Genomic DNA, 12,086 nt, shown 5'->3' on the forward strand with positions numbered 1-12,086 from the left:
AACAGGGTGACCCTCACCCATATATCCTCTCCTCCTCCTACTGTCCCTCACAGCAAGAATCCTCATCCTTCTCGCCAGGATGTATAATGCTGCCATTGTGAAAGAGGCAGATGCATTTTGGGGTCCTTTCTTCTGTAGATTGGACTCAAGTTTTGACCCTGAGGATGCTTTGGAAGAAGCTGACTAGAGTAAATGGTGTAGGTGGAAGGAAATTAAACAGGGAATCATGATAATGCCCAACAATTCACTATGTACATTCACTTATAGCCCAGTACTCCCCTGTACCCTTGCCATTTACCCCACAAATGTTATTGCATCAGCAATGCAAACCTTAACACTTTTTTTTTTACTATATATCAGTGGACTCCTGGTGACAAGGATACAGCTCAATATGAGACCCATCTAGGCAGCAAGACATTTTCCCTGGCAGTCTCTATTTGTCAGAGTATTTCCCTGACAGCATCTTCCTTAATGCTGTTGATGCGCCATCTTTGCTGTTCACAAAATCTAGTGACTTTGTCAGTTCCTATTTACTGGCACGCACAAGTGGTTGTTTTGCACTGACTGTTAGGGCCTGGCACTCTGATGCTACCTCTTCCATGGTCTCTCCCAGGAGACATGCAGGGGACGAAACCACATGGCAATTGCCTGCAAAGTAACCAGAGACTGAATGGACACATTTCACATAGGGGGTGACCTGCTGAATGTTTTTCCCCTCACCCTTCAGACAGTCGTTTTATTAATGCTTTCACTGTAACATAAATTCTTACATATCATTGGACATATGCTTACCTGGTAAAATCCTTTAAATCTAGAACAGTTTGCAATAACCTAATGCAGACGCACTTAGTTGATGTTTTTAGAGTTCCCTCTTTTAGGTCTGGGCCTAGACAGTGTAGCTGTCATACAGACATATTGCTTGCAATACATGCAGAGTGGATTTGGTTCAGCTACAACTGGCTTTCCAGAATTGGCTTTCTTCAAATAGCCACTTGCCTTGTTTTAATGTGCTTACGCCTCATATGTAAGCACGTAACATGCAGACCTAACAGCTTTGCCAGTGCTAATTGCAAGTTCAAACAAGCATTTGCAATGCAATAGGTCTCGCATTTGCTTGAGTTAGCGCTATTGATGTTGTGAATGAATAACTGGACTTTTCTTGCCACATAAATTGGTGAACCCTACCCTATCCTTTATGAGCTGTATAGTTTTAGCAGTAAAACTGCATATTGTGCATTTCAATTCAAAATGTGCCATCTCTAAATGACTGTGACTACCACACCATGCTGCAGATCAGACTCGTTAACAGAAGAGCCTCGCTTTCAGGCAATATGTGCAAATTATGAGTCACTTCTATATTCCATTGGTTGGTGTAATTATTTATATATATGAAACAAGAAGCACATTGTGGGAGCCAACCGCACGCTCAGTGCATGGGTTCAGCATGTAGAAGCTTCTCAAGCACAGTGCAGCAAGTGCTCATTCGTTTTAAAATTGCGAAGATCCTCACAATGTTTGTGATGAGTGGGAGGAAACGGGAGCCACCAAAGAGGCACAACCTGACACCTGTGTCGTTTAATTAGCGCCAACGGAAGCAAAAGAATAACTCTGCTCTCGAGACCATACGGCATTGTCCATCGGAATAAAACGATTAAATTTGCTGGGCTGCTCCTTGTTGAAATAAAGGCAGGACTACTGTAGTGATTTGAAAAGAGCTGCATTATGAGAGCAAATATTTTCATTGTGAGGGAAAAAGTCACTGCGATTTGCAAGCAAGTGTACAAGAGTTGTGCAAGCCTGAAACCTGTCACGCTGTAAATTTTTGTAAAAATTTTTTTTTTTTTAAAAATGTACATTTGCACTCGTTCTGTCTTGAAGGCCAACAATGCATTGAACTTAAACCGTGATGAACCAGAAAACACCTCAGACGGCTGGGCGAGGTGATTTCTTTCTGACAGCCTAGATAGTGGGGCCAATGGCTTTGTGCTCTACCGTCTTTCACCTGCAAGAGAGGTCCCCTATCAATGCCTACAAAAAGTGCGCACACTCAGTCCCGCTGATGGTGCCATCTGTTCCACCTCAGAACAAACGAGTTCACCATCGCCACCAAGCACCCACAAAAGTATATGGCCGTTCGTGCAATAATCGATGTAAAAGGGTCAGTCTGCAAGGTCTAAAAAAGCAGCCTCAAGGCGGGACAAACGTAAAGCATTTGCCAACAAAATCAATGGAATTTTGAAAGGCAGGCACAGAAACGAATGAAAGTGATGGGCATGGTTAAAACCCACAGAATAGACCACAACATGTCAAGAAGAGCATCGCTTGCGCGCTGCTATGCTTGACATTAAAATGAAGCATTTTCAACATCTAGAAATATCAAAAAGACAATATACTTTTATTTCTGCAAAAACCCTTTTAAGTAAGTAATTTTCAGTATCCTTATACTCTAAAAACGTGCCTGAGTCTGTCAACTCATGGGCCCTATTACAGATAGGGCACACTTTTCCTGTTAGCGCCAAGGTGCACCTTTAAGCAGCTGAGCTGGATGCAAACAGGAAAAGTGCGCCTTATTAAGTTGAATTTGCTGCCCAGAGCAGCTATTTAAAACTGCTTCTTGTTTGTCTGACTAGACGGTAACCTGCTTGCACTTTTAAGAAGGATTAGAGATTCCATTGCAGACAGGTGCAGAAAGTGACTTCACCCGCCTGCAGGGGAAGGTCTAGGATATCCATGGGACCCCCCTTCATCCATCCAGAGGCCTGCCTTTAGGAGGTGCACTGAAAGTGTGCCACCTTCTTGTTGTGCACCCTCAGTGCACCTCCTAAAAGGTATGTTTGTCTCTGCACCCATGTCAATAATATAGCACAAGTGTAGAGACAGAGATTCCCTCATTTGCATGGAGCAATGCCGCAATGCAATGAGGGAACACCCTCAAATGGTAGTGCTGGTGCTACATGTGCACCAGCGCTATCTGTAATACAGAAGGGGCTGCACAAGGGTTTGCGGACTCTTCTATAATATCGAAGTGCCCCAGGGCCGGACAAAGTGGGTGCAAATGCCTGTGGTGCACCCGGGGTGCTTCTGTAACACGGGCCCAGGTGTTTTTTTATGACTGTAAACATTTTGCACCAACGTGATATAGCCATAAATCATGGCCTATTTTAACCAAGTAGATTATAGTATTAAAATTATACAGACCCACAGAAAAAACTTGGGAACATTCAAAGTCAAACACATTAACTTTTTCTTAAAGAAACTCACAAAAATGCAGTAGTTAAGAAAGCATTATTAATTCACAATTGAACAAGTTCATAATAACATCTACAAAAATCAGACAGATTATTGCATTCATACTAGTGCAATCTGCGATTCGAACCTGCTTTTCCCCTTTGTTCGGCGAGCTGTAGATGCATTTCCACAACGGTGGTAGCCAAACGTCTCCTCGTCAATGTTTAATCCATAGTTCAGTTGTTGGTGTTACGTCAGTTGTTTGATGCCGTGAAAAAACAACAATTCCTTAACATGGTGTACAACCTCCCAAAATCAAAGGTTTCTCTTATCTTTTCACAGGGATTTTCGTGTTAACTCGCTCCCAATTATTGTTCTGAGGGAATATTTACAAAGCATTTAAACTAGATCGAATTATTCCACGAATAAAAATGGCTATGTGGACAGCGCTGAATCTTTGCCACTATATTCAGTTTTGGGGATGCATTTTGTGACGTTTGCTACCATGGTATTTGGAGAATTTTATCCTCAAGCGCCACACACCTGCACTCGTTTCTTACCTATCCGTACTCAATCCAGACAGAATTACAACTGCAATGGTTACATTCTTGGATGATGCACATCGTCTACATACGATGCACACAGGGCTTTTGATTAATTAAAGCATTACAAATTGCAGTAAACGGAAGATGGGTAAAAAACAGTCCACCTTACATTAACCATAGGCAGAGGGAAACAGGAAAGCAGAGTGAGAAAACTCCTTTGGCAATTATTGGTCTTTTTGGTAAAAGACAAATGACTCAGAATTAGCAAAATGTTTCTAAATTCTTGTGCTGGTACATTTCCCATTGTTACAGATCCAGGACAGCTCAATACGGTCCCTGTTGGCTAGCAGAAAAGAATTAACTCTGCTTCTTTCCTTGACTTCCTTTAGGATCCCAAAACCCTTACAGAAACTATGGAGCACCACATATATTGGAGGTAATGCTTTCTCATTAGCAGCACTGTGACCTCTCGTTTCTGAAAGTTATAACATCGAATGGTGAACATTGAAAACATGTGGATGTCTTTCATTCTTGGATTACTAGAAGTCTGGTTTGTTTGTTCATTTCCACATTGCTTGAATTGGTATCAGTGGTAGCATGCTTGCTTTGGATATTATGATAAGCATTTGTCCCCTGCAGCAGTAACATGTATAGCATATTAGAATCTTCATTTTGCTGCTCAAACTATAAGCAGCTTTTGATAGTGGATTTGAGCAAACAGTCCTTTTTAAAACCTTACGATGTAACCCTTCTGTGAGGAAGTAACTTGTAGATTAAGGAGATCATTTACAGTTTGATGACACAAATTAGCTACTACAAATTAGTAGTTCACTGCCCAAGCCAAGTCATAATGCTTGCTGCCCAACCCTATTTAGGACACAGTAGGACAGCCATCCTTAGATTTCCAAACCCAGGACTGCCATGTAATGAGTGGATTCCCCTGGCAGGGGAAATCAAATAATTACCTGGCACACAAGGAGAAAACTTCCTGTATAACAGGGTCTTTGTTCTTGAAAAATAAAAGAGGTTACAGAGCAGAGACAAAAGAATAAGGCAAACACCGAGCAAACACTTTTGCCTTCAAACTAGAAGAAGACATCGCTCAGGGAAGTAGAGTTCACACTCTCACATGACTTGGCTGACCAGCATGTTGACCATAAACCTCTAAATGTGCTTATTTTTAATGTGATGTTACCAATATGTCACAACTGAAGAAACGTCTCAGAGACCTAAGCTAATGTTCTTGCCCTTGATATTCTATCATTCAGCCAGCCACAAGAGTATTGGACTTGGCTTCAATTACTAAATCAAACTGTGAGCCATTAGTAACGTTGAATAAAACCAAGACCAATAAAAGCATAGCATATAACAAATACAGAAGCCCTATCTCTTGCAGATCTTGCTGACAAACTCTACTTCCTAAAGGACAAAGCATATGAAGATAATGTCTCACCCTCGTCCTTCATTAATGCCCTCTATGTAGAAGCTGCCAAAGATATAATCAGTCGTGGAACCAAGCTACAACAGACTGAAGAGTCCTAATCAGGGCAAAAATTATCTTGGGTTGCTTATGTTACAGTTCATGGAGGCCTTGTAGTTTGGGTTGTAATGTTGCAATGGGTCAAGGCTGGTTTGCATATGGCTGAGCCCAAACTGAGGTGGCATGATGGGCATAAAGCATGATGGGCTGGAATGCTCCCTAGAGCGATTGCCAGTAGACAGACATGTTGTAAGCATCCTACCATCACCTTTTGTGTGTTTCTGTCTAACGTAAGTTATTTTCCCAGATGCTTTCCAAACAGCAAGTTCTCCCACTCCTGAAGAAACCCAAACTAGACCCTGATGATCTTGCCAATTACTGGCCTGTCAATCAACCACGCTCCATCTGCAATATCATTGAAAAATCAGTTTACACCTAACTCTAAGGCACATCAACTTTTGCTTTAATGACTACCAACGTGGTGTCTGCTCACACTGCAGCATGGAGGCAGCTACAGTACAAAATCATAGATGATGTCCTTTGACTACAAATAAAGACTCCTGATATTGAGCAACCCATCAGCCATCTTTAAAACCATCATGCATCACACCCTCATCTACACAATTAAGTCTGGAATGGGACTGAATGGGAATAGCCTTCTCTGATCCTCCTCCTACCTATCTAACCAATGCCACTTTGTTCACTGGAACATCTTTATATTCAAGAAGAATCTTAAATCATCCCAATCCACCAATGTTCCATCTTCTCCCTCATCATCTTCAGCCTCTACATGGAGTCCCTTGCATTAAAAATACCTATATACTGATGAAGCACAACTGTACTCACAACCTCCCCTGTACCATTGATCCTATGCTGCAAACACTGCTTACTCCTCATTCGGACTGAATGTGCAAGATCTGTCTAAAGCTCAACCCCCCAAGACCGACTTCCAGTTATTTTTTAAGAACGTCAAGAGTTAGTCCAAACCTGGTTCAATGACATGAAGCTGGACCATTTCAAATCCCAACATTCACCCAACATCACTATACTGGACAACAACCATACCCTAAAGGAACACATGGCCAAGCAAGCAAAGTTGACATGGTACCATCTTTGTCTGCTAAAAACGATAAACCTTTGCTCCCAAAAAGCAACTAACTAACTGCTCTTTAGGTCCTCATACTCGCACATCTGGATGGTGCTGTTCCCCTTCTCCATTGCCTCCAGGGCTCGAAACTGTCCCCCCTTTGAAGGTATCCTACATGCCTCAGTAGGCCTCATCCAAAAACTGAGAAAATATGACTACATTTCCCCCATACAAATGTATCTCCACTGGCTCCCCTTTACAGACTGTGCCGTATTCAAAACCAGCTATATTGCTTTGAACTCAATCACAACTAGTTTTCCTGCATGTTTGGTTGTGAACCTGACCACCTCTGGTGATTAAAGACACCACACCACAGTCAGAATATCATCAGACTGGAGGAACAGAAGTTTAAAAAAGAAAAAACATGCCTCCTCTATTTGGGATCGAGGGTCTGGAACAATATCTCTGGATCCATCAGGATCACCCCAACCCTGTTCCAGTTTCGGAAAGAGCTGAAGATACATCTCTGAAAAGAACTCTACATCACGATGATGTAACAGTCCATGTTTGATCCCAGAAACCAGCTTCCACATGAATCATTTGTTGCCTCCATCTTTGCTGCTTACTCTGTACAGAGCTCAGCTACTTTATGACATTTATGCTACAGATATCAACATACATATATTACGAGAGAAAGGTTGGATCATGAACTTCAGAAATGTAAGCAACTATTGTCAAATTCAGAAAAGTTTTATTCACTTTGTTTTTATTTAAAAAAATGCAAAAAATCTTGTACCCTAAATGTACACTAAATATGCCCTGACCACCTTTCTTGAAGCAGCTAACTTTCTTGGTGACATGAAAGAACACGTTTGGACACAATTCTGCCTGTTTACAGTCTCTATTTGATATGTTTAAAGCCGTGGCACAGCACTTCATCACTGAGTGGCAAGTCTTAGAATTCTAAAAAAGATGACTGGAAGTAAAGGCGTTCCTGCCTCCTTTTCCTCCATGAATCTCACTGTACCAATCTTCAAAAAGCACACATGCAGGAAGTCAGTCAGCAAGGCTGCAATCCAAGAGCCGTAGAGCATGCGCTGGTCAGCAAGTTCTCTTTCATGTGCAAATAGGAGACTTAAGTTTACGTCCCGCTGTGGCTCATGCTTTACGTTATTATCGATTCAAGAGTTCTGTCTTCCGTACTTCACAACTACCCCTACAATCAAGTAATTCTCTGAAGGATCCCACTCCTTCTCTTGGCCAGGATCATTCAATTGCTCCATTATATGTCTTGTTGAGCATGTTGTAGACCATGTCCACGTTGTGCGTCGAGATAGGTTGCCTATAAAGTGGGTTGGTTGCCTGAATAATGAAAAGCAAATGAATTACCAAAATGCAACAACAATTACAATGAAACATTATTAAAAACTGGAATACGGATTAAATAAATAATCTTACTCCATTAATTTGAAGTTCACCTAAATAGCAGCCTTATGCACTGTACTACGAACCCTGTGGTACAATATCCTGACACGAAACCCTGCACTGTTAGGATTTTAAAGGTTTTTGCATAGGCTGAAATCCACTTGAAGAAATCACATTTTTATAGTAAATGATCACTGCCACAAGTGCATGCATGCTACCAATTTATTTTTCACTTTATAACAAATATTTGCCCCCTTTCTAAATTTATGGGATATATAATGTCAAAAACATTGATATGTGGGTACATAGATGGCGCCAACCAAAATGGCCTCTTGAATTACAGTCTCTGCCCCCTGCACCTCAATATCCATACCTAATCAAGCCTGAAATAGCAACATCCATTGGGTAAACTACGAGTCAGAGTAGCAGATACTGGGGTTATGGATATGGCATGCTGAATACCCACTGCAACTCTGGGACACAACGGCAGGGAGGTGGGCCTGGGGGCACATGGATACCAGGGACTGTGGTTGAACACTTGAAGCCATATCAGGCCTGTTGAACAATAGCTGCTTGCAGACCCAGTTGTGCAAGTGGGATTGACTGCTAATAATTCCCAGGAGCTGCGTGGAGGAGGTACGTTGCACTGAGTGTTGGAGCAGTGATGGCAGCGGCTGGAATGAGTGCCCACCATTTTGAGGTGTGGCTTGCCACAGGGCCGCAGACTACCCTCTACACAGCATATGGTGCACGGCCCTGTGAATCTGAAGTTGGTGACACACTTGCTGTCTATTCAGAAGCGTGATATCTGGATAAGCCCCCATGAAAATTTGAAATTAGCAGGTGAGATTTTGGCGGTGATATGCATACCCATTAATTATTGAGTAACTGGGCAGAGTACAGCAGATGTAGATGGAGGGCCATACTTCAGAACAGACCATGACAAGAAACTGAAGGCCAAGCAGTTGGCGAATATCACCAGAAAGACAGAGAGGGAAGGTACATAATGGGTAACCACATGGGTACAAAGTTGTATCGTCATTCCCTAAATGCACTGTCATGCATAGTGACTAATTAGCTACAGGGAAGTAAATTAGGCTGAAATCATAACTCCAATTGGATGAAATCCGTATTTCACTGGAATTATCTCATTATTATAATATGTAATTTAAGTTTGAGAGCCAGTCAATAGTATGGAACGCTGCTGTCCTTAGATTTTGGGTTAAACTGATGGTCGCCAACACAGGTACATTTAAAAGGGAAAATATGGTGAAAATTTGAATCTACTGCCTTTGCAAATGCTGCTTTATTCCATTTGGCTGCTACTTCAGCCCTCTCATATTATAACTTGCATTCAGACTGGGGGCAGGATTTGACCCCCAGTAGCCTTCAAAAAAGCTTAGAACAGCAAGAAAGATCTGTCTCACTTGCCAAATATATAGCTTTATTTCAGAAAAGGAAACCTAGTAGCCTGATTTTACCCACCTAGAGAAGCATTCAACCTCTGGGGTATCAACAGCTCACCCTTTTGCTTTTGCCCGAACCGTGGCCTCTTCGATTCAAGCAAGATTAAGGAATCCCGAAAGTATAAGCAACAAGCTTTTGGCATTTGCGGCTACTGACTTGAAATTCTAGCTCAAAAAATCTGCTGTCCAGCATTTGCCTTTGAACACAAAATGTATCTATTACCATGCCTTCGACGACTGCTACTCACAACTGTAACCACACAATTCTATGTCAGGACCAGAAGCTTCGGATTATGCTTCTCTCTCTTTACTGAATAACTCACAGCAGCCATTAAAAAACACGCAAGAATTTCCGCTGAGGATGCTGGACCCACAGAGGCTCTCTGGGCAAAGCCCACATCTGGTGCCAGCTCATCTCTGGACATATTCACCAGAGGGAATTTCCCTCTTCGTTCACGTTGGCCATACCGGACTAGAGGGCGGGTAAAAGGATTCAAAGCCTTTATCAGAGCCTGGTTTACTGAGTTCTGGACATGGGTGCCCAGGGCTTCCACAAGTCTTTTCTCCATTCCAAATTCCTCATGTGTGTCAGGATTTCCCCGATAATGCTCCTCATCGGCGTAGTATGCCATCCTATTAATGAGAGGAGAGGAGGAGTTCACGGGGGGGGGGTCACCCAGCAGGTAAAATAACATTTAGCACAAAGTGCTTCCAAAAATTGCTCTTTTCAATAATTGGTGGAGGAGCACCTGTAAAACCGCTAGGGCAAGGCCCTATCACATTTAAGCACCCCGTCAAGGACAGATTGCGATGCTTCACAGCTCATGCTGCGCTCTACAGCATGATCAGAATGAAAGTGCATACGCGAGTTGGAAGAAGAGAGTCCTCAGTCTCTGGCCACCGCTAATGCGCACGGGAGCCACGCACCGTGCCCACAAGCTCCCAGGGGGAGAAAACAAATGGCAATGAATTGCAATAATATGAATAGAGATCCGGGGACCGAACAGCATTTTTATCGACCGCGCGTCACTGCGGTAAACGGAGAGTGTGTGCGATTGGAAAAACAATAGGGCACAGCAGGAGGCCAGGTTCACATCCCGCTCCACAAGAGCTGGTTAAGATATAAACAACCATATGTTAAATAGTAATAATTTGTGAATGGCAACCTTTATATATGAGGGCTATCTATGATTGGACAGTATTGTGGACTACATAGGATCTTGGGAAGTGTAGTTTTCTGTTTATAGTGTTTTTCATTGGCTGCTATGAGTTATTCAGTAAAGAGAGAGAAGCATAACCCTCGCCTCTGTGTCCTTATTAGAATTGAAAGTTCTTGAAGCGATAGCTAGAAGATTTTGTATTTCTCATTGTTTTTGTTGTGCAGACTGCCCATTATTAAGGAAGGATGACAAAATGATGAAAACTATAACAAAGTGAAATACGAGCTTAAAACTATTCAATGTTTTCGTACAACACACTTTACAGCCAATAATGATAAAAAGTACTTTCTACATTTTATTTAACTCATTCTATTATTATTGTGATTTTAACTATTTATCAATAAAACTCTCACATGAATTTAGAGACCAGGCCTTGTGTCACTGCCCTTCCCCCCTTACTATGTTTGATGTACGAGTTGTTTAGGGGAAAGAGACCCAAGAGAAAGGAATTAGTGAGGGTGGGTAAAAAGGGGGTAAAACAAGGTGATGGGAAAGGAGGTGGAATAAGGTGGTTGACTGGAAGCAGCTGGAACTACAGAACAATGCAAGAGCCTGGCTAAGTTGAAAGCCCATACAAGGTGTAGATTCGGGGTCTATAGTGTTGATCACCTTATGTGCACTTTGCCTCCTTGAGCACCATTCACATGTCATTTGGGAGATGGGAGGGGTCAGTTCCCAAGAGTCATCAACAGGTGACAAGCAGTTCCAAATGCCAACTGAGAAATAATAAAAGGAGTGGAGAAGAAAAGTAAACACAGAGCAAACAAAACACTTACCTACAGGGAACAGGCTTTAGCATGTAGCTGCTGTACGCAAAATAAGAGGGATACACACTTATATCATGAGATGTATACACGTAGGCCTTATGCCTTGTGGGTTTCAATATGGACAAAGAGGAGGCGACAACATCTCTGTGCCTCCTATTAAAATCATATACTTGTTATAATGCGAGAAAAAATTTATAAATGTAGACTGGTAACATATTCAATCCTAAAGTACAGTTTAGTTCTGCGTGGCACAATGATTCTGGTTGGCAGAGCACAAGTCTGTGTATTGCAAAGTTTGACTCCATTACAATAGCAATGCATGACCTAGGAAGTCATCTGTATGCTAGTGAATAACATTCCATGGGAATGTCCTCTCAAGTATTCTTTCTGATGAGAATGTTACCTCTGTCCTGCCGGGCTAGTATACTAAAGGTATATGTGTGATGGACATGGCAGTATGATGCATTTCCTGGGGTAGCATCCTCCTACAAAAGAAATTGACCGGGCACAATGTTGTGTATGAGTTTCTTCATGCATGACACGGGAAGTATGCGGGGTCTGTGGATTTTGTTCGTTCCCTGCTAATATCACTGATGCCATGTGGAATTAATTGTTGATCTATGACATGGGCAAATCGTTGGTTGCCTTTCTATTACTTTCAATGAAGATACTCACCATTTCATATCTTGCCCGGGTGCGCTCATTCTGAAATCTTGCGAACTCACGCCTGTCATGAATGGTGACCAGAAGCTTCCAGACAGCAAGAAGTGCCAATCCGATCAAGATAATGCTGCCAACTACGGCCAACAGGACAATTAGTGCATTTGGAGCAGTGGCACATTCTGTGGGAAGAGAAGCAAGTGGGGCA

At 42.3% G+C, this 12,086-nt stretch overlaps 1 protein-coding gene across 2 annotated transcripts in view; it reads right to left on the reverse strand.

Annotated features, from left to right (window-relative positions):
• Positions 1 to 7,071: 7,071 nt before the first annotated feature.
• The window catches only part of ITGB5 (integrin subunit beta 5), a 626,222-nt gene continuing 621,207 nt past the window's right edge, over positions 7,072 to 12,086 (reverse strand). Inside the window, exons 14-15 of one of the 2 annotated variants that reach the window (XM_069224637.1) lie at positions 11,894 to 12,060; positions 7,072 to 7,702 (exon numbers count right to left, since the gene is read on the reverse strand). In XM_069224637.1, the coding sequence (XP_069080738.1) occupies positions 7,607 to 7,702; positions 11,894 to 12,060 (263 nt within the window). In that variant the 3' untranslated portion in view covers positions 7,072 to 7,606. The remainder of the gene's footprint in view (positions 7,703 to 11,893; positions 12,061 to 12,086) is intronic. The other variant, XM_069224638.1, reaches the window with a different exon arrangement.

Source organism: Pleurodeles waltl, chromosome 3_1, assembly GCF_031143425.1.
Source record: "Pleurodeles waltl isolate 20211129_DDA chromosome 3_1, aPleWal1.hap1.20221129, whole genome shotgun sequence".
NCBI classification, from domain to species: Eukaryota; Metazoa; Chordata; class Amphibia; order Caudata; family Salamandridae; genus Pleurodeles; species Pleurodeles waltl.